The sequence below is a fragment of the Lepidochelys kempii genome, chromosome 3, assembly GCF_965140265.1.
Source record: "Lepidochelys kempii isolate rLepKem1 chromosome 3, rLepKem1.hap2, whole genome shotgun sequence".
In the NCBI taxonomy this organism is placed as follows: Eukaryota; Metazoa; Chordata; order Testudines; family Cheloniidae; genus Lepidochelys; species Lepidochelys kempii.
Genome location: NC_133258.1, coordinates 47,165,715 through 47,189,706, shown reverse-complemented (window position 1 = coordinate 47,189,706; position 23,992 = coordinate 47,165,715). Strand labels below are relative to the sequence as shown.

At 39.5% G+C, this 23,992-nt stretch overlaps 1 protein-coding gene across 1 annotated transcript in view; it reads left to right on the top strand.

The window, feature by feature from the left end:
* The window catches only part of COL21A1 (collagen type XXI alpha 1 chain), a 194,489-nt gene that overhangs the window by 45,893 nt on the left and 124,604 nt on the right, over positions 1-23,992 (top strand). The window contains exons 2-6 of the mRNA XM_073336269.1: positions 7,762-7,887; positions 12,045-12,596; positions 21,001-21,169; positions 21,288-21,504; positions 23,372-23,545. Of these exons, the coding sequence (XP_073192370.1) occupies positions 7,800-7,887; positions 12,045-12,596; positions 21,001-21,169; positions 21,288-21,504; positions 23,372-23,545 (1,200 nt within the window). The 5' untranslated portion in view covers positions 7,762-7,799. The remainder of the gene's footprint in view (positions 1-7,761; positions 7,888-12,044; positions 12,597-21,000; positions 21,170-21,287; positions 21,505-23,371; positions 23,546-23,992) is intronic.

Genomic DNA, 23,992 nt, shown 5'->3' with positions numbered 1-23,992 from the left:
ACAGCATTTTGGGCTGTATAGGTAGGAGCATTGCCAACAGATTGAGAGACGTGATCATTTTCCTCAATTTAGGCTGACCAGACATCCTGATAGACTGTGTCGATTTTTAGTTCTTTGTCCCGCGTCCTGACCGATGAACGGTCGGGACGTCATTTGTCCCAATATTGCGGCTTTGGCCACTCTGGCGGTTGTGTGTTTTTTTTTTTTTTTTTTTTTTTGGCTTTCCCCCAGGTGTCCCAATATTTTGTCCATTTCATCTGGTCACCCTACCTCTATTCGGCATTGGTGAGGCCTCATCTGGAGTACTGTGTCCAGTTTGGGGCCCCACACTACAAGAAGGATGTGGACAAATTGGAAAGAGTCCAGCGGAGGGCAACAAAAATGATTAGGGGTCTGGAGCACATGATTTATGAGGAGAGGCTGAGAGAACTAGGATTATTTAATCTGCAGAAGAGAAGAATGAAGGGGGATTTGATAGTTGCTTTCAACTACCTGAAGCGGGGGTTCCAAAGAGGATGTATCTAGCCTGTTCTCAGTGGTAGCAGATGACAGAACAAGGAGTAATCTCAAGTTGCAGTTGGGGAAGTTTAAGATGGATATTAGGAAAAACTTTTTCACGAGGAGGGTGATGAAGCACTGGCATGTGATACCTAGGGAGGTGGTGGAATCTCCTTCCTTCGAGGTTTTTAAGGTCCGGCTTGACAAAGCCCTGGCTGGGATGATTTAGTTGGTGATTAGTCCTGCAGTGAAACATCCCCAGTGCTTGCATAACCATAGAAAAGTAGCTCTTTCTTTCTGTTGATGTACTCTGTTGCAAGGTGGGCTGGTTCCAAAATAGGGAACCCTATTACAGCAAATCCTTCCACTGTGTGCTGCGCACTAATGAGATTCACAGTCCTGAGCAGCAGGAGACGATCAATGGCCTTGCACACTTGCATGACACTGGCCCCCCACTGTGGATTTCTCAAGTCCAAAATGATTTCCCACTGAGTTGTGGCAATCCAGCATTGCAAACTTCCACAGTGTATTACCACTCACTTCTCCGCTGTCAGTGCAGGTCTCATTCTGGTGTTCCTGTGCAGGAGGGCTGGGGCAAGCTTGGCACACAGATCCAGCAATGTGGCTTTTTGCATTCAAAAGTTCTGCAGCCATGGGTGGTGGGTATCATGGGCTGGGGGACAGCCAGGCTTGGCCCTGCCCACGCTCCACCCTCAGTCCCCCTGCTTCCCACTCTATGGTTCTATTCCCCCTGTGCAGTGGCCCCAACTCATGCTGGGGCCACGGCACTCACCCTCCCGAGGCTGGGAGACCTGGGGCTGCAGCGCCCACTCTCCCAGCACTCTGGGGCTGAGGCACTAGCCTGGGGTGAGGGCCGGCAGCTCTAGCCCCCATATGGGTTATGGATGGTGGTATGGAATGGAAGAAGCTGCATGATGGGAACTTGACCCCTTTCTCCCAGGCACCTCTGTGTAACTTGTTTCTGCACCACCAGGTACGTTGCCAAAATTTCCCAAAATACAGTGTGCTGGATGATGGTGAATTGCACACTGGGATGCCTACCCAGGGTGCACTGCACTGTATTGACACACTTACTCTTAGTGAGTACGTGCAACACCGATACAAGGAACCAAGTGTGTGTACACACACACAGGATATACTAACTGGGGCTGATCTATGCCAACGTAACTTGCTTCCACCAAAGTTTGTAGTGTAGACGTGGTTTGAAGTAGTAATGAGGTATTCTGGCAGGTCTTCTTAGGACACTTACACTTCTATTGCTTGTGCTGTATCTTTTATGTAGGTGATAAAGAGAACTTTGGTATCTAGTGCTGTTGGTTGGCACCTATTGTGACCACTAAAAATTCAATTGCATATTATTATTTTCTTTAAATTTACAATAAATTTAGTGGCTATGTAATTCCTGGAATCTGCCTGCTGGGCAAGCCACTTAAGTTTTGGGTAATTTCCTTTTGAATTTTGGTTTCTGGTAACAAATCCAATTTGGAGTATTGAACAGCTTTTTGGCTTTAGACTTATAAATGAGATTTTTAAGTGCCCTGATTTCTTCTATCTTACAGGAACCAGATGTTCTTTTTGAGAGTTGTAAAGGACATACAGAGGAACTCTTTAAAAATTTGTATTTAGAAAAATAGCTTTGTTGAGAGAATATATTTTTATTCACCAAACCAAAATACATTTAGACCTACTATTAAAGCCTTTTTGTTACTGGACAAATTGATTTAAAAATAGTCTTCCATTGCCCACTATTTTGTTGACTACCTTTAAAGAACTCTTTTATGTTGTAGAAGTATGGTTTTCACTTACAGAAACCCTTGCCCTGTTTTATTGTGTTTAGGTATTCAGTAATTTTAAAAATAATTGTAGCTACTACTGCAGTAAGGCTCATTTATCTGTAATTCCCACAATCCCATCTAGTGACATTTTATAAAGCAGTGGTCCCAAATGTTCGGGGGTGGGGCGGGACCCTGGCCAGCCCCCACTGGGGATGGGGAGAGCGCCACCCAGCCATGCTCTGCCCCCAGCTCTGGCCCTGCCTCAGTCCCAGCTTGGGCCCTGGCCGCGGACCCGCTCCTGGCCCCGGCGGCGGCTCTGCTCCCAGCTGCGGACACAGCTGCAGTCCTGGCTCTTGCCTGCAGCTGGAGCTTTGCTACCGGCCATAGCTCCAGCCACAGCTCTGGCTGTGGCCTGCGGCTCTTCTCCTGTCCCCAGCTCCCGACCATGGCTCTGGCCTCATCCCCGACTGTGGTTCCTGAAGGGGTGTGTGGGAGGTGAACAGTCTCTATTATGGGTTGGGGGCGGGGGGACGTGACAGAAAAAGTTTGGGGATCACTCATAAAGGATAAGGATTTTTACCATATAGTGCAGTAACATGCTGCACATGAGACTACGTACACTGTAAGGCCATTTGAAAGCTGATGTGCATAATGTAACTGTCCACTTATGTAGTTTCCTACTGTTTGCATATTATGTTCATGCTCAGTTATGCCCACTGGCTATCTATTAGCTTTCAGATGGAATTTAAGGTGTTGGTGTTTAGCAGTCGAGCCACGAATGGTTTGTGAACTGGTTCTTTTTCTCCCTGTAACATACTTTTGCAGTTGTGCTGAGTAGAGACACTTGAGCTGGTGTTTTCTCAGTTTAAACAAGCTAGTTCTACTATATGAATTACTTTCTGAAGGTTTCTTGACTTTTTAATTTGCTCCCCTCTTCTCCTTTGTGGTTTTGAAATAATTATTTTCCAAAAGCCATCTTTTTGCAGGGTTTTTAGGAAGAGGACAGTTTTAGGATGGTTAGTGGATGTGTGTAATTACATCCTGAGTGGTTTATAGGTGGACTGCGTTAATTTTTTACTTGTATTTTATGAATTGCTGATTTTTAATTTTTATAAGTGGAAAGGAAGCACAAATTCTAAAGAAACAAATATTTTCTTTAGCCATTTCATTCTTAAGGTCCTCCATCTCCAGAACCCGTGGATGAATACTATATAGTTGTTATGATTTCTTCCAATATTAAAATTATCAGTGTAGTCCATCTCCTCTTTTTATGCCTCCATTTCTGACAGTGACTTAAATTTAGTACCATAAAGACTGTGGGAAAGACGGATTGATGCAGAGAAGTCATATCCCTTCTCTGCAATATATTTATCCTCCTTAATAAACAAACCGTTAAGAGAGCCACCAGGATGTGCACATACCTAAAGTGAGTATTTGATAGAGTCCTTCTCCTTGCTTGTCACAGCCCCTCTGTTGCTTGTCACCTTCCTTTGTTCTTTCTTGTGTAAAGTTTAGATTTTGTCATCTTTGGGACAGTTTTCTGTGAAGATCCCAACTCACATTTGAGTGCAATGAAATAATAATAATTGCTCCCCTTTACACTCTGAAGACCTAGTGGCCTCTTTCAGATATTTTCTTAATTAATTTTTCTGATATTTTCAAATAATGTATTTCTAGGATTTTTTGTGTCTTTAGTTATTTGCTATTCAAATTCCCTCTTAAATCTTCTGTTTCTTTTGGTACCACTTGGCCTTAGTTTTCACTTCTTGAAGAATAGCTTTTAATCTTGCCAAGATGACATCTTGGCATGGTGATTCTAAGGTTATGTATCTCAAAACCATCAAGTCTGGGATTAACAGTTTTCCAGTGGTATAAATCTTATGTTTCTGGTCCTTTCAGCTTTCTAGATATAGAATCTTAAATTCACAGTGTTTTGATTACCTTTCAGCTTTTTTTTTCCCACACAGTTTAATGATTTTAATTGCCTCTCTTTCAAATTCCTAGAAATTAGCACTTAAATCTGTTTGAAATAAGACTGGCATCCCAGCATTCAAATGGAATCGAACAATAATTTTTAGTTTGAGCGGTATGTGTAATATCAGCAGATAAAGTAAGGTGAGAATTGAAGTGGGAGCAGGGAGAGGAAAGATCGTAATCATAAAGAATTATTTGATTTTAGGATCTGCAGTTTGCCAGGGCTAGAAACATTCTGGTCTTCCAGTACAAAAGAGGGTAAGTAAACTTTTCTACTACTAGAACAGGTTGAAAGAAAATTCCTATTTTAGCAAACCTAACAAATGCAAGCATAATAGGTAATATATATTAATGCATACAGACTTTTATTCACGTATAACAGGTATGCTGTCTTTTGTTTCTTAAGTTCTGTTTGTACTTTGTAAGTAAATGTAGTACATTTAAAAAAAAACAAACCACCGGAGATCGAAAGTTCTTGAGTTGAGGTTCCTTGACAGTCTGATTATAGATTTCTTTGGGACTACGGTAGTTATGGTGGGGACAGAAGGGAAAGTAATTTGTGTTCATAATGAAGTGTGCACAAATCCTGTTGGGAAGGGACATTCTGTGTTTGTACAGCACCTAGCAGAATATGTTCTGGTCCCTGATTGGAGCTCGTACATTCTACCACAATACAAATAATAAATAAATAAAACGTGTTGCAGAAAAGTAGGTTTATTTGAAAAAGAACATGATCGTGTCAGCTTGTCGTATTGACTTACGTACACCATAATAATTTGAAAGAGGTAAAATAAAATAGGTTTCTTGCAAGTGTTAACATTGCCTCTTCTTTGCTTGTTATAGGTTAACTAGCATTTTTGGAAGCTGATGTTTCTTTTGTGCTTTGTTTTTAAGTCCCTAGTATTTAGCTTCAGCTCAGGTCAGAAGTCAGATTTTACAGAGGTTGTGTATGGAGGAAATTAAAAAAAAAAGTTGGACTGAGATGAATGCCTTCTAAGTAATAGAAAATGCAAGAAGCTGACTTAGAAGCCAAACTACAGCAATGTACTCCTTTTGGCTCATATGCTAAGTAAGAAAAATTCCCCAAAATAATGGAAAAATTCTGTGTTTGATTGGAGAACTTGTTCAAATTGCACATCTTTCATTTAGTACATAACTATCATGAATCCACAGAGAATAAACTTGAATCTGAAATTCTTACCTTTTCAATAATTTTTGCCTTGTTCTTAAATCTCAGTAAAACTCCCCCCCCCCCATCATCAACCTAATAAAAACATCTGGTAGGTTGGTATTTGTGGGACCAAGCGTCTATTAAACTGTTACAGAATGTAGATTCTCTGCTGATTCTTTTCTGGATGCCTAGTACTAACACGGCTGCTACTCTGAAACCATTCTTTTCATTGTACTCCTTTGGCTACTTTTGGTAAAGGGAATAATTATTTGTTTCCATTTACCTGCTACTTGTGGCACTTCTCATATGTCAAAACAAAATACTGCATGCCTGTATCCAGAGTGGGTGTTCTGTAGTACTTAGAAGTTTTTTCACATCTAATCGGTTTCTAATTATCACCAGGGTGGGAGATGCTGTCTATACATATAGGAAGACCCCTTTTTTGCACTAAAAAGTTTACAGTCAAAGGAGACAAGCAACATACAAAGGATGAGGGAGAAGGACAGTATACATATATGTACAAGTGTTATACATTTAAATAAAGTACGCTGACATTTTATTATGTTGTTAAACAAATATATTTCATTTACATCCAGTGGCGCCTCCGCCTATGTATTATTTGTAGGCCCATTTCATGTGTGAATCACTGAAGACATGGGTCTTGAGGAGGGATTTGAAAGAGGATATGGTAGTGACACTGGAGATCAGCTCAGGGAGAGGATTCTTGGCAAAAAGAATGTAAAGATGTTTGTTAGACAAATGAACAAGTGGATGGTCAAGACCAACATGGTTGACAGAGGAGAAGGATGCAGGGCCAGAGGGCAATGTCTATATTAGTTTGGTCTTATTCTGAAAAGTTCTAAATTCAGTGGGAGTTCAGGGTGTTTAGCATCTTTTAAAACTGGGCCCCCGTTGAGTTATTGATTTGCTTGCTGAAGAGATTAAAAAAAGTTGTCTGACCAACTACTAGTCAACAGAGGACTATGTTTTGTATCAAAACCAAGGAATTCAGTGGATATTGCCACTGTCATGACACACAGGAGATGCTGACAATGTACTAAGCAGAAAAACAGCCTGCAGATTTATTAAGACTGTGCACACAGATAAGCAGGTGAGGATCAAATTCTGGTCTGCATTACATTTGTGCAACCACACTTGACCAAATTCACTTGCTTGTGCCAGCAGTGCATTTTCACCACTGACCAGAGATTTGCATTTTGTAACTGAGAACAGAATATGACCATTAAAGATATGCTTGTGTTCTAGAAGGTGAAAACACACAAAGTAAAAATTTAAAGTCTTTGTCTCCTCTGTGTCTTGAAATTAGTTTAAAATTAATTAAGAGTAAAGTATAATATTCCAAAGTAGCCCTATTTCATTTTTATTCATTAGAGTCCTATTTTAATACATAACAGACATGGAATTAAGCAAGGAGTATAGTTATAAGATGTGGTTAAAATAAAATGTATCGTGTAAACAAATAGGTGCAAATCAGGGGTTGGAGCAAACAGCAGATGGGAGAGAATATCCAGAGTAAAAACTGGAATGGAGAAAAGGCCATATGAAATTTGTCATGGCATGTTGCATCTGCTAATATTAGTGGAAGCAATTTAGTGATAATGTGCATTAATGCATGGCATTGTGCTCATCTTATTTCCCCTCTAATGCACAGCTCTACTGTAACACATTTGGGACAAGATTCTGATTTCAGTGACAGGAGATTAAATCTGCAGTAATGCTACTGAAATCAGGAGTATCACCCCCAGGTCTACACCACAATCATTGAGATCAGAATCTGACCCTCTTTGAGTTCATAATAGTATATGAAATAGTGTAAATCACATAAACCAACATTATTTGGGGGAGGAAAACTGCATTTCTTTTCCTATTACAATTCCAATAGCTAGGTATGGTGAAGGGGACTACAGTCATGCAAAGACCCATATTGTGCTCTGTGCCTCAGACAATTTGTCCCCTCTTAAGAAGAATGAAGCAGCTGTGCATCCTAAGCGAATTACATTTCATGGGACAATTTCAAATTTGTGGCTTTAGGACATAATGTACTTGTTACTCTTATATAATACCCTATAGTAAAATGATAGTTGTTTCAGATAATACCTAGGAGATGGTTATAATTCTAGAATAAGGGTCAAATCTTTCTCACATTACTTACATGGATAGTACACCTGAAGTTACGGAACCTAGTCAGTAGGACTACTAGCTAGATTTGATCCCGAGTCATTTTTTATGCACAATTTGCAAAGCATAACTGTTCAGTTGTATTTTCGTTTGATAGAACTGTAATATATTTTCTTTTTACAGTTTAATTTAGGACTTAAAACTTTGGAAATAAAATATACATGGCACAGAACTTAAAGTTTCTTCAGACAATTTTAATTCTGCTACTTCAGGATTACGTCTCGGCTGAAGATGGTGAAATAAGAGCAAGTAAGAGAGATTTATTTAATTTTATTTATGTGTCCTGGCTAGTTAAAAACAAGTGTATCATAATCCAGTCCCCTGAATATGCTATCTGTATCCACATCCACATATGGTGCTTACTAGGATGAAATGTCAATGGTGAATCAAGGAAGGGGAAGAGCATATTTGCATACAGACTGGCTAACCTAGTGAGGAGGGCTTTAAACTAGGTTCGAAGGGGGCAGGTGACCAAAGCCCACGGGTAAGTCAAGAACATCGAGACCTGGGAGAAAGTTTGGAATTTGGAGGGGATGGCGGGGGAGTATGGGCTGTTAGAGCAGGGATAAAGGAGAGACAAGACAGAATGGGGAGGGTGGGGAATCAAATCAGTATCGTAGATGGCTGTATACTGATGCAAGAAGTATGGGGAATAAGCAGGAAGAACTCAAAATGCTAGTAAATAAACAACTATGACATAGTTGGCATCACAGAGACCTGGTGGGATAATACGCATGACTGGAATATTGGTATAGAAGGGTACAGCTTGCTCAGGAAGGACAGGCAGGGAAAAAGGGGAGGAGGTGTTGCCTTATATATTAAAAATGTATACACTTGGACTGAGATTGAGATGGAAATAGGAGACAGACTTGCTGAAAGTCTCCGGATAAAGATAAACGGGGTAAAAAACAAGGCTGATGTCATGGTAGGGGTCTACTACAGACCACCTAACCAGGTAGAGGAGGTGGATGAGGCTTTTTTTAAACAGCTAACAAATTCACCCAAAGCACAGGACTTAGAGGTGATGGGGAACTTCAACTACTCAGACATCTTTTGGGAAAATAACACTGCAGGGCACAGATTATCCAATAAGTTATTGGAATGTATTGGATACAATTTTTTATTTCAGAAGGTGGAGATAGCTACCAGGGGAGAGGCTGTTCTAGATTTGATTTTGACAAATAGGGAGGAACTGGTTGAGAATTTGAAAGTGGAAGGCAGCTTGGGTAAAAGTGATCATGAAATGATAGAACTCATGATTCTAAGGAATGGTAGGAGGGAGAACAGCACAATAAAGACAATGGATTTCAAGAAGGCAGACTTTCGCAAACTCAGGGAGCTGGTAGGTAAGATCCCATGAGACGCAAGTCTAAGGGGAAAAACAATAGAAGACAGAGGGCAGTTTTTCAGAGAGACATTATAAAGGGCACGAGAGGAAACAATCCCACTGCGTAGGAAAGATAGAAAGTATGGCAAGAGACCACCCTGGCTTAACCAGGAGATCTTCAATGATCTAAAAATCAAAAAAGAGTCCTACAAAAAGTGGAAACTAGGTCAAATTACAAAGGATGAATATAAACAAATAACACAAGTATGTAAGGACAAAATTAGAAAGGCCAAGGCACAAAATGAGATCAAACTAGCTAGATACATAATGGGTAACAAAAAAACATTCTACAAATACATTAGAAGCAGGAGGAAGACCAACGACAGGGTAGGCCCATTTCTCAATGAGGGGGAAAAGTAAAAACAGAAAATGTAGAAATGGCAGAGATGCCTAATGATTTCTTTGTTTCAGTTTTCACCAAGAAGGTTGGTGGTGGTTGGATGTCTAATGTAGTGAATGCCAGTGAAAATGAGATAGGATCAGAAGAGGCTAAAATAGGGAAAGAACGAGTTAAACATTACTTGGACAAATTAGAGGTCTTCAAGTCACCAGGGCCTGATGAAATGCATCCTAGAATACTCAAGGAGCTGACTGAGGAGATATCTGAGCCATTATCGATTATGTTTGAGAAGTCATGAAAGAAGGGAGAGATTCCAGAAGACTAGAAAAGGGCAAATATAGTGCCCATCTATAAAAAGGGAAATAAGGACAAGCCGGGGAATTACAGGCCAGTCAACTTCTGTACCTGGAAAAATAATGGAGCAAATAATTAAGCACTCAGTTTTCAAACATCTCGAAGATAATAAGGTGATACGTAACAGTCAGCATGGATTTGTCAAAAACAAATAGTGTCGTACCAATCTGATGGCTTTCTTTGACAAGGTAGCAAGTCTTGTGGATGGGGGCGGGGGAAGCGATAGACGTGGTATATCTTGATTTTAGTAAAGCTTTTTATACTGTCCCCCAATGACCTTCTCATAAACAAACTATGGAAATGCAACCTAGATGGAGCTCCTATAAGGTGGGTGCAAAACTGCTTGGAAAACCGTTCCCAGAGAGTAGTTATCAGTGGTTCACAGTCATGCTGGAAGGCCGTAACGAGTGGGATCCCTCAGGGATCAGTTCTGGGTCCGGTTCTGTTCAATATCTTCATCAATGATTTAGATAATGGCATAGAGAGTACACTTATAAAGTTTGTGGCTGATACCAAGCCGGGAGGGGTTGCAAGTGCTTTGAAGGAAAGGATTAAAATTCAGAATGATCTGGACAAACTGGAGAAATGGTCTGAAGTAAATAGGATGAAATTCAATAAGGACAAATGCAAAGTACTCCATTTAGGAAGAAACAACCAGGTGCACACATACAAAATGGGAACTGACTGCCTAGGAAGGAGTACTGCGGAAAGGGATCTGGGGGTCAGAGTGGACCACAAGTTAAATGAGTCAATAGTGTAACGCTGTTGCAAAAAAAGCGAACATCATTCTGGGATGAATTAGCAGGAGTGTTGCACACAAGACACGAGAAGTAATTCTTCCGCTCTACTCTGCTCTGATTAGGTCTCAGCTGGAATATTGTGTCCAGTTTTGGGTGCCACGTTTCAGGAAGGATGTGGACCAATTGGAGAGAGTCCACAGAAGAGGAACAAAAATGATTAAAGGTCTGGAAAACATGACCTATGAGGGAAGATTGAAAAAATTGGATTTGTTTAGTCTGGAAAAGAGAAGACTGAGAGGGGACATAAGTTTTCAAGGAGGAAGAAAAATTGTTTTTCTTAACCTCTGAGGATAGGACAAGATGAAATGGGCTTAAATTTCAGCAAGGGAGGTTTAGGTTGGACATTAGGAAAAGCTTCCTGACTATCAGGGTGGTTAAGCACCGGAATAAATTGCCTAGGGAGGTTATGGAATCTCCATCATTGGAGATTTTTAAGCACAGGTTAGACAAATACCTGTCAGGAATAGTCTAGATAACTAGTCCCGCCATGAGTAGATGACCTCTCGAGGTCCCTTTCAGTTCTATGATTCTATGAATTGTCACTGATGAAAGGTTCCTGATGTATGATCCTGTAGCCATAATATTTTACGTCTCCTGCAGGAAGGGAATGTCTGTATTTTTAAAAAATGGGAACTGATTGTTGTTTCAAGGAAAATTCCTTAGGAGCAAGTTGAACTCTAATAAGGCTCCAAGACAAAGACCACTCTTTATTAGATGCATATGGCTTACTTATTCCAAAATTGTCCTTTGTACACCTCTCCTCCAGAAGTCACGTGATTCAGATTACTGTTTGTATAGCAACAATAAGACAGTAAATATTGAAATCTATGCAGCTGTCATTATGCAATTGCATTACACTTTATGATAAAAATAATGCACCTCCTAACTACTATGCCCATAAACACATGCTCCACTCTTCTGTTATTGAGCTCAAGTGATTCGATGACATCTCCTTGAATTATAATGGGCTACCAGTGCCATTCAACAGAATTAAATGCTCTATAATTGTTACTGTTGGTGCTTGGTACCAGTGTCAGAGAAATTTTACAGTGGGGTTGTGATCAGAAAATGACTGAGGGGAAAAATACCTTGCTGCTGTAATTAGCTGTATCCTGCCCGTGTGTGTTTTGTGTCAGATCTGCTTTTTTATTGCTGTCATCATTGCAGACAAATACAGGTATGGAAGCGAAAGCTGCATTCTTTTCTATCTCAGGCATCAAATGCAATTGCCAGCTGCAATTCTGATTCCAGAGTTTTTATTGTTGGTTATGGATGGTGATAATGTGCAAAACAGAGCACAGCTTGATTTTTTTCAGGTGCCAAGTCAAGTCTGCAGGTCTGACTGAAAATAGCTTGTCTTCTGATAAATTTAGTAGATTTTTTGATATGGTGATTATAAATGAACAATTTACAAAATATTTTGGCCAGCTGACTACAATATAACCAATCACTGATAAATGAAAAAAGGATTTCTTGCAGTAGAGAAGATCCCCATTAAAAGTATTGCTTTGATTTTTGTCTTTAGGTTGCAGAACTGCTCCAGCGGATTTAGTTTTCATCTTAGATGGCTCCTACAGTGTTGGCCCAGAAAACTTTGAAATTATCAAAAGGTGGCTTGTCAATATTACAAGAAATTTTGACATAGGGCCAAAGTTTATTCAAGTTGGAGTAGTCCAGTACAGTGATTACCCTGTACTTGAAATCCCACTAGGAACTCATGATTCCACTGAAAATCTAATCGGAGAAATGGAATCCATACAATATTTAGGTGGAAATACGAGAACAGGAAGAGCGATTCAGTTTGCGATTGACCACCTTTTTGCTAAATCCTCAAGATTTCTAACTAAAATAGCTGTTGTTCTCACTGATGGCAAGTCCCAAGATGAAGTCAAAGATGCAGCGGCAGAAGCAAGGAAAAACAAAATCACTTTGTTTGCTATTGGTGTTGGCTCAGAAATTGAGGAGGATGAACTTAGAGCTATTGCCAACAAGCCCTCATCAACTTATGTATTTTACGTTGAAGATTATATTGCAATATCCAGAATAAGAGAAGTAATAAAGCAGAAACTCTGTGAAGGTAAGCCATAATATATCTTTGGAACATATAGTTGCAAAGTCTTGTGATATGTACTGCTGTGTGCATATTGCAGTATTTCATTGGTGTCCTTTTGGTAAACATATAGCTCAGCCACTAATGAATAATAACAAGTTTTGTTAGCTATTGTATGAGCTTCTCCTGATTTTGATGCAGTATTATTTTTTTTCCTAATAAAAAAGGAAACATTTTTGAGGCGTGATATGTTAATATGTTGTATATTTTCATCTCCATGTGTGTGATTTTTATATGAAAATCTTCCCTTTGCTTTACCAGAATTTGAAAACATAAATCACTCAAGGTCTTTGCATTAGTGCTGAAAATATTGAGGTTAATTTTAATGCGTGTTGAGTTAAACCTTCAGGGATTTAAAAAAAAAAAGTGTGAATACTAGTTCTGTATTTCCAGTTACATTTGGCTTAAGTCTGCAACACTGTTTATCACCTCTTCTTAACAAATGGGAAGAGAGGTTCACGTTTATAATAGGAGTGCTTCTACTAGCATGTGCTGAGAAGCCCAGAAGAGATTTAGAGGCTTTTGTTACAATTCCAGTGGATTTTGCCAAAACATTCTGCATAATTTTAAATAGCATTTTTTGTAGAAGAATTAGCCAAAAACAGCACTTTAAAGTGACTTTTAAAACTTGAAATGTTAGAAAAATAACTGCTCACTGATTTTTTTTTTTATAATAATGTTATGAAACACTTACAGTCCTCTAAAAAGTTAGCATAATGCTTCCAAAACCCATCACAGAGAAGGACTTTGTTTGTTACAATGAATATAGCATGCGTCAGCAGCATGTTTGTTGTGCTTGTCATACTATTAAGAGTTGATACAAGACATACTTCCGTGGTACAATGTTTCTGCATTTAGCAGGAGCAAAATTAAAAATATTTTCCTGTGTTTTTATCTAGAAGTATGGACTTCATTGAAAAAATGTGGTAATTGTTTATTGAGATACAAGTGTTAGTCTCTTGATACATGAATGAAAATTACAGTCATCCAATGTACTGTAGTTGATATACTGTAACTTAAATAGTGGGGGGGGAAGCCAATCTAAAAAACGACTGAAGTCTGTTTAAACATGTACATAATGTTTAAACAGACTTCAGTCGTTTTTTAGATTGGCTTCCCCCCCCACTATTTAAGTTACGGTATATCAACTACAGGGGAGAACTTTCCCAGAGTAAAGACCTGTAGATTATTTTCTTTACATAGAATTTGTCAAGGTAGACCCATAGTATGTCAACTCAGGTATCTTGATGGAGGATACCACTGCCTAAATCTGATTCTTTAGAAGAGGGTCAACCTTCCCAATGAACAAACTGGCCAGCTGTGCACTGGTGTATGTACAGGACTCCCTTCCTGAACCCTGTGTTAATCAATTACTGTCCTGAAGTATGTGATTTAGGTACCTGCTTTAGAAAATATATATGTTACTAATGGCCATGAAATTATCTAGCACCTTTTAAAAATCTAGTTGCTGTATTTCTCTCTTAATGGGGATTCATTTGATTGTGGGGAGAGGGAGTTCTGTGACATGAGCATTCATCAATAACACAGAAGCAATGAATGGGCAGCACTCAACAACATCAGACCTATTCAAGCTTTTATTTCCATGTCCTTGACCATGTGCAAATAAGTGTAAAAACATGATTAAATAGCACAAGACTACCAACTTCAATAAGTTGGTTTAAGTTTATTGTGTGAGCACACTTGTTAGAGAGTTTATTCCTTCGCTCTCCCACTTCCCTGGTCCTTCTCGCATGAACAGAGAGCAACAATACCCGAAGTCCGAAGGTGCAAACAATTCGATGTTTATTGGGGTGAACTTCCAGCAAGCTTAAATACAAGTTCCTTTTTCCTTATTTTCGAATCCCAACTTACTTCCTGTTTGCCCCTAATTTATATAGTAATATTCTTAGCTGTACCTTAACCAATCATTCTACTGAAATTTAACTAACCAATCCTAACATATTGTAACATGATTAGCTAACCAATTATATCCCACCACAATAATTAGATTACACCCAGCAAAATTAATTATACAGCAGACAAACAATCACAGAACCAGACAGAGATTATACAGACAAACAATAGCAAAGTGGGAACTATAATGACAAAGCAATACAGAAGTGAGGATTTCACATCCCAGCTATTGATAAGTGAGTTCTTGCCAGACAGAAAAGGAGTACTTGTGGCACCTTAGAGACTAACCAATTTATTTGAGCATGAGCTTTCGTGAGCTACAGCTCACTTCATCGGATGCATGCCGTGGAAACTGCAGCAGACTTTATATATACACAGAGAATATGAAAAAATACCTCCTCCCACCCCATTGTCCAGCTGGTAATAGCTTATCTAAAGTGATCATCAGGTGGGCCATTTCCAGCACAAATCCAGGTTTTCTCACCCTCCACCTCCCCACACAAATTCACTCTCCTGCTGGTGATAGCCCATCCAAAGTGACAACTCTTTACACAATGTGCATGATAATAAAGTTGGGCCATTTCCTGCACAAATCCAGGTTCTCTCACCCCCCTCCCAAAAACCACACACACAAACTCACTCTCCTGCTGGTAATAGCTCATCCAAAGTGACCATTCTCCCTACAATGTGCATAATTAAGGTGGGCCATTTCCAGCACAAATCCAGGTTTTCTCACATCCCCTCCACCCCCATACACACACAAACTCACTCTCCTGCTGGTAATAGCTCATCCAAACTGACCGGATGCTATCAAACTAAGTTTCCTTTTACATTTTCTAGGCACTTCCCTTTCTCTGGAGGTGATAGGAATACAATCCTGTCCTGATAGTGCCTGACAGCCCAATAGCACCTTATTTCAATGTGACTAGTTTAGAATGTGAGGATGTGACTGTTCGCTTCCCAGCTTATGGCTGCCTCTGCTGCTTAGCCAAAGGCCTTAGCCTAAGAACAGGGCCTCAGACTGTCACAGTAAGAGAAGGACCTTACACTGGCAGACAGAGGTATAAAAGAAAGAATCAAAATCACTAACTAGCCAAGTGATAAGAATACACCTAAATTCTTAAAGTACAGGCCTTTACAGACAGGCCTGAATATCTATATCCTAACAACACTCTGTTGCCAAATAGAAAGCCAAGGTTAGAAACTTGCTGTAGAACTTTCTCCCCATGCTGACAGAGGCCTTATGTTCCATGACTTGCAGGTGATGTGCTTGGTCTGGCAAGGGAGCGAGTAAGAAAACTTTTCTTTTGGGACTCATTGTCCAGTTCATGGCTTGCCCTCCTGTCTGGAGAGAGAGTGAGAAATTGTTTCACAGGGCACTAGCAACCTGGGCAAAACTGATAGCCCCAGGGTAAATGATACAGTTTTCTGCATTTGAATGTCTGAGATTTTACCAGCCTTAATATAATAAAGGAAGGATTCTTTCTCTTCACTTTTAGATGCAATCTTTGCATGTCAGTAGTGTATTAAAAAAACAATAGTCAATGCAGTGATTTAGCGGTACGTGAAGAGAGATTATGAAGGAGAGAGGGATCAATTATTTGCATTAACTAATGAGACTGAACAACAAGTAGTCTGAGGCTGCAGCAAGGCAAAATTAGGTTAAGTATAAGGAAAAGTGACATAATGAAGCAAGCCGTCAAGGGAGGCTGTGGAATTGCCATCACGGGCAATATTCAGCGTTGAGTCCAGTTCTGCTCCCAATGAAGCCAATCGCAAAACTACTACTGCCTTCAGGGAGAGCAGGATCATCTATTGTGGATGGTGTTGGTATTATGAAAACAATCCTGCCTCCGTGGCATAAAGGTCCGTCTTAACCCACATAATTCTTTTATATCTTTTTAATGCATGAAATATGTATATGGGAATCTCAGGGTCAGGTTTTAATCTTGGTTACTTCAGCATAAACTCAGAAAGAAAAGGAGTACTTGTGGCACCTTAGAGACTAACCAATTTATTTGAGCATGAGCTTTCGTGAGCTACAGCTCACTTCATCAGATGTTTACCGTGGAAACTGCAGCAGACTTTATATACACACAGAAATCATGAAACAATACCTCCTCCCACCCCACTGTCCTGCTGGTAATAGCTTATCTAAAGTGATCAACAGGTGGGCCATTTCCAGCACAAATCCAGGTTTTCTCACCCTCCACCCCCCCCCACAAATTCACTCTCCTGCTGGTGCTAGCCCATCCAAAGTGACAACTCTTTACATAATCAAGTCGGGCTATTTCCTGCATAGATCAAGGTTTTCTCACATCCCCCCCACCCCCATACACACACAAACTCACTCTCCTGCTGGTAATAGCTCATCTAAACTGACCATTCTCCAGGTTTAAATCCAAGTTAAACCAGAACATCTGGGGGGGGGGGGGTAGGAAAAAACAAGAGGAAACAGGCTACCTTGCATAATGACTTAGCCACTCCCAGTCTCTATTTAAGCCTAAATTAATAGTATCCAATTTGCAAATGAATTCCAATTCAGCAGTTTCTCGCTGGAGTCTGGATTTGAAGTTTTTTTGTTTTAAGATAGCGACCTTCATGTCTGTGATTGCGTGACCAGAGAGATTGAAGTGTTCTCCGACTGGTTTATGAATGTTATAATTCTTGACATCTGATTTGTGTCCATTTATTCTTTTACGTAGAGACTGTCCAGTTTGACCAATGTACATGGCAGAGGGGCATTGCTGGCACATGATGGCATAGATCACATTGGTGGATGTGCAGGTGAACGAGCCTCTGATAGTGTGGCTGATGTTATTAGGCCCTGTGATGGTGTCCCCTGAATAGATATGTGGGCACAATTGGCAACGGGCTTTGTTGCAAGGATAAGTTCCTGGGTTAGTGGTTCTGTTGTGTGGTATGTGGTTGTTGGTGAGTATTTGCTTCAGGTTGCGGGGCTGTCTGTAGGCAAGGACTGGCCTGTCTCCCAAGACTTGTGAGAGTGTTGGGTCATCCTTTAGGATAGGTTGTAGATCCTTAATAATGCGTTGGAGGGGTTTTAGTTGGGGGCTGAAGGTGACGGCTAGTGGCGTTCTGTTATTTTCTTTGTTAGGCCTGTCCTGTAGTAGGTAACTTCTGGGAACTCTTCTGGCTCTATCAATCTGTTTCTTTACTTCTGCAGGTGGGTATTGTAGTTGTAAGAAAGCTTGACAGAGATCTTGTAGGTGTTTGTCTCTGTCTGAGGGGTTGGAGCAAATGCGGTTGTATCGCAGAGCTTGGCTGTAGACGATGGATCGTGTGGTGTGGTCAGGGTGAAAGCTGGAGGCATGCAGGTCAACTTTGGTGTAACTGAGTTTAGAAACTGACTCAGTGATTTTGCTGCATGTGCATGTTTTTTAATCCAGTCAAAAAGACCAGCTGAAGCAATAATTTATCAATGTTCTTATTTAACATCAGAAGTATGTTGACTCAACCTTGCTCCCGTGTTTTGATATGAATAAGAACACCAACTATGTTTGTGCTGTGTAAATAATTGTTCTGGGATCTTCCAGACCCTGGATATTTTATTTTCCAGAGTGTAAGTAGTGCATGATTTCAGTAATTCTTGGCTTTCAGAAAGAGATGGAGGATGGAATAGCCATTGACTAGATGGCTATTTCATAATGTCTTATTGAATGTTGGGGGAATCCAGTTATGGCTGGCCTCTGAGGGGGCAGGCAGGGGTGCACAAGGGGGAAAAGGTTTCTTACTCACATGTTCAAGAGAGGAAGAAGATGTAAGGGCTAGCCATGGTCTAGACCTCTGTGCTGATTATTCTCTGGCATCAAAACTTGAGCTCTCCCTTTTAGCACCTGGCCCTAACCCACGGCTGGTCCAGATGGAGATCTGAGACCCTTTTTTGGAATGTATTTCTAACCTCTTTCTTGACTATGAACTGATATTTTCCTATTGAACAGTGGAAAATTTGAATAGTGAAAATGTATGTACAATAAATAGTTTAAGCATATATTATAACAAGGAAAATTGTCTGTTTTTAATAAGATAATATATATCAATGAAAAGAAATGTTGGCTTCAGCACATAATTCAATTGTTTTTTACCATTTTAGGTCCATTGCCCAGTATTGTTTTTGTTTAAAAACAAACAAACACAAAAAAAGGTAACATTCAGCCAACTTTAAGTTCAACAGAAAACATATCACACCATATCTGTACAATGAAAAGAGCTTTAAAGCAGACTTGTTGGATCATAGTTGATATTGAGTGCAAAGAAGTCAAAATGCAATTGTTGTAACTCAAAATAGTTATAACTTTACCCCTCTCCTATTTCACTCTGATTTAAGGTTGATTAATTGGAATTAATCCAACTCTAAGGCACTAAACACCCAAACTCGTGTTACTCTTTGGTACCATTTGTAAGGCTTTTAAAAATTAATTCCCATGCCTTTGTTATCAGTCAAAAGTAAATATGCTCTTTACTTACATAAGTCCTTTACATCTCAAAAAATTCTTCACACTAGCATTACATTTTATGCATTTAGTTGTGAATTGCTAAAGTAAATGAAGGAGTGCTTTAGAAAAGAAAGCTTCAGAAGTAAGTGCGTATTGGAGCTACTTTTTTGACTCTCTGTATTAATAATGAAGAGTGGAGGATTTTCTGCACATCTAATTGTTTGCTTTTCTGTTACAGCATGTGGAGAATGTTTTGTTTTTTTTAAATACGTAACAGCTTTTTTTAATGCTGTATTATTAAAAAGGGTTTGATTACAAATAATGGAAAATGGTGCTAGTTAATCCATGACTCTTCCCCTCCGTGCCCCATCATCTCTGTTTGTAAAGTCTAAAGGATTGTTCACAGAAAGCTTGTCTGCACAGTGAATTAGTGCACGGCAAGCCAGAGTGTAAATCTACAGTGCACCAGGTTGCTGGGCACTAACTCGCTTTGTGGACACTTACACAGTGCAGGGAAAGTCTTGAGTGCTGCTTAGTGTGGTGCAATATGGTAGCAGTGTTCATATGGCAGGTTAGTGTTTAGCAAGCTGGTGCACTGTAGATTCACATGGTGGTTTGTTGTGCACTAACTTGCTGTGTAGACAAGCCCAGAATGAGCAGAAAGTTGATCACATCAGAGATCCTCATGTTGTTTTTCACAGTTAAGCATCATAGGAATAAAATAATGAAGATATTGGGATTCCTCCATGTAGCCCGATATTTTAGTACCTGTCATCAAAGATGAGTGGTGATCTCTCCTCACCATCCCTGTTGTGAGCAAATGACTCCATGTACATTAGGGGGGCAGGCTCCCTCAGTCCCCACATTCAGAAGGAGCCACAAGACTCTTTGGCCTAATGGGCATCTTTCTTCTGTCTATGTCCTGTACCAGAACCATCATCCAGGGATAAATCCTTCTCTCTTCACGGTTTATTTCTATAACACACACACACACACACACACAAACTACTGTCAATAGACAATTAGGGGATCTCATTCTCATGAATCCGATCATTGAGAAGGGACCAGTCTCAGCCAGCTATGCCCTGGCTAAACTGGCAAGAGCTGCACATCTACCCTCTTGAAATAGGAAGCTGCTTCTGTAGCTGGATATCTAGGGTGCCCGTGTGTATCTGATTAATGGCTGTGATAATCTATCCCTCATAAAAAGCTTTACAGAAATGGAGATATAATAATGTTTTACATATCTGTACTGCCTTTCATCTGAGGAGCTCAAACTGTATTAGTGACAGTGAGTATGTCTACATTGCAGCTGGAAGCAAGGTTCCAGGCCAGGATAGACAGGCTGGTGCTAGCAGGGCTCGAGCTAGTTTGGTAAAAATAGCAATGTGGTTGGTGCGGCTCCAGTGGAGACCCGGGCTAGCCACCTGAACCCAAATCCAGGGGGTCAGATGGGCTTGAGAACCCAAGCTGCCACCTAAGCCACAATATTCACACTGCTATTTTTCTCATGCTAGCTTGAGCCCTGCTAGCACAAGTCTGTCTACCTGGGCTGGTAGTCTCACTCACAATTGCGATGTGGACATACCCCATGTTCCTGCTGCAATATCCATCAAGTCCCCAGGAGAACAAGCTGTGCACATCAGCTATTTCCACCCACAAACTCAGAGATCCAAAAGTTCAGAGCTGTGTGGAGGGGATTTGGAGGACACCTGGCAAAGAGGGGAACATGTGACAGGTTCTGCTTCCAGGTCCTTGTATTTTGAGGCTTTTCTACTCCAGTTTTCATTCATTCATCTCTTCTGAATCCTGTAGCATGGAGAAATATTTGACCCAAAGACTTTCAATATTTCTTCCATCTTGTCTTGTTTTGGTATTCAAACAAAGAAGTTGAGAACTTTAGACTAAAATCTTTCACAGTTTATCAAACAGATGCAGTATCAAATAGCAGTTTGTGTTTTCAGAATTGATTGCTGTCAACTATTCTGTCTATTGCTTTATAGAATCTGTTTGTCCAACAAGAATTCCAGTGGCAGCTCGAGATGAAAAAGGATTTGATATCCTTCTAGGATTAGGTGTGAAGAAAAAGGTTAAAAAGAGAATTCCGATTCCATCTTCTAATGCAAAAGCTTATGAAATAACATCAAACGTTGACTTGTCAGAATTTACAAGGTACTTCATTGTAAAAAGTTATCCAGTTTGGGATAAAAATGTGGTTTATTAGAAGTGTATGGGATTTGTTTCAGACTATCCCATTTAGAATGTGTGTTTTTTTTTCTTTCCTCCCCAGGAGTGTGTTTCCGGAAGGTCTTCCTCCATCATATGTGTTTGTCTCCACTCAGAGGTTTAAGGTCAGAAAGACATGGGATTTGTGGAGGATTCTAAGCCTGGATGGGAGGCCGCAAATAACAGTTACTGTAAATGGGGAAGATAAAACATTATCATTTACTACAACAAGCTTAGTAAATGGAACTCAGGTTGTCACTTTCACTGCACCTCGTGTAAAGGTAATGAGTACATTGATCCTGTATTGGAATATTCATGGAAGTACAGGTTTATTTCCTTGAGTTTTTACCTTTAAGATATACTAGCTCACTCTTGAATTTGTAAATATTTTAAAATCGCTGGATGACACCTCATACTACATGCTGGTGTAAGTTGAAAAAATTATTTGGTATTTATTACAAAGATAGCATCTCTGTCACTTAGTAAATGTGTTTTAATAAAAATCTAGTTTTAGAGATGGATTTCGCCACTGTATATGTAGAGCAATGGTTTTCAACCTTTTTTCATTTGCGGGCCCCTAAAAAATTTCAAATGGAGGTGCAGGCCTCTTTGGAAATCTTAGACATAATCTGCAGACCTCCAGGGATCCTCAGACCACAGGTTGAAAACCACGGTTCTATGGTAACAGTAACCTTTTGTGGACCCCTCAGACATTGTTCGTAGACCCACAGGAGTCCATGGACCACAAGTTCAAAATCCCTGCGGTAGAGGTTTCAAATTCATTAATTATTTTCCATTTATTTATTTACTTTTTTATTAAAATAATTGTTTTCTAGTAGATTGGTAAGAAACTTGTGAATGTCAGTGCAACCTGGTTTATCCAATTCTGTGTCCAGTGAAAATGCCCTCATCTGGTTGTTTTTTTTTTTATTTGAATAATAGACAATCTACACTAAATTTATTAGAACGCTTGTTTATCCAAGGACCTTAGAGTCCCAGAAACATTTTAGATAAACAAAGTTGTACTTTACTGGTACCTAAAACATTGGATTGGATATGAATGCTCATAAGAATAAATATGAAATAGTCTCTGGAGATCTTCTCAGACTCTCCAGAGAGAGTAACCGTTTCTGTGATCCCACGTGGCAAAATCAAGTTTAATTTTTGACCATCATTTGAAACGATATACTCATTCCATTTCTTAGAAGACCAATAGCATGTGATAAGGAACACCATGTAAACAAAGGTGCCAGCTGGAGTCTTAGATCATATTACTTTTAATATTGAAGAACCTTCCCACTGTAGAAGTGGGGAAGAGAGCATTGCCATGCCAGAATTGTAACAGTTGTGTAGGTCAATCTAACATTTTTTTTCTTTTACAATTAAATTTGCTTAAAAATGTTGTGTGTTCTTTGGATATTTTTTCTGATCATTTTTAAAAGCCACAAGTGAAAAGCAATTCTGAGTTTTGAAAAATAGTCATTTATTGTCTTTACATTTGTGTTTTCTGCTTAGTATCCTCAAGCTGAACAGTAGTAGTACTTATATAGTGCTTTACATATTCAAACTCTGGCAGAGCGGTTGTTTTGTGAATGCCAGTGATGCCTAAATGTTGGATTTAGGTACCTAAATTTGCAGTCAAGCACCTAAGTCCCTTTGGGAATCTAGCCCTTAGGGTACTAAATCCAATTGTATTGTAATGAGATTTAGGGTCCTAAGTGAATGAAAATGGGATTTAAGCTCTTTTGACAATTTTATCCACGGTCTTTATCACCTTGGGTAGCTCACTGCTGAACAGGATTCCTCTATAAATTTTTACAAATGTGGCTTTCTCTCTAGATATATATCCAGCATAGTGGTCTATGGGAAAGTGACTTAAAAAAAAAAAAGATTTTAAATGGCTTAGCAGAATCTTGATTGTAAAATAAAGGTGATCTTGTGACATTCTGATTTTTTTCTATATATGTATGTCTTTACATTTTTTTTCCCTCTGACGGAGCCATGACTTTTGCAGTATTTTGCTATCACAAACAACCAGCCTTATTAATGGATAAAAACAAGTGGATAAATAGTTGGGATCAAATTTCATAATTCTTTAAATTTAGGAAATTTATATTTTAAAGTCTCTTATTTTCTCCATTTTCTTAGACCTTGTTTGACGAAGGCTGGCATCAAATTCGTCTCTTGGTAACAGAAGCACATGTAACTTTGTATATAGATGATCAAGAAACTGAAATGAAGCCATTGCATCCTGTTCTAGGTATCTACATCAGTGGACTAACCCAAATAGGAAAGTACCCTGGGAAAGAGGAAACTGTACAGGTGAGTCTAGAATATTGTCAGATGTAACAGTTTGCTACTATACCAGTTCAGTAGTACTGTAATCGTTAATCTTTTACCTTGGATTTCCATTGCAGCCTTCTATTTCCATGAGGTTATACTTTCTAATATAATTTCTTCTGGGCTGACATTTGAGATAAAAGTTTTAGCTAGTAATTAAAGAGATACAGAAACATTAAAAAAACAGTCACACTTTAGTCTGAATTTCTTTTTCACCACAGCTGTTGCAAGTAATATCTAAGATTGTGGTAAGTGAAAGAGATTAGGGGAAAATAATTTTCTCTTTCTTCAGGTTGTTTAATTTTCATGTTTGACAATATATGTATACAGTCAGTTTTCCTTCTGTACTGGCAGTTGTCCCTGATGTTTATACATATATTTCACACAGTAACAATGTAGAGAAAATCATTCTTGCCATAATGGCATCCT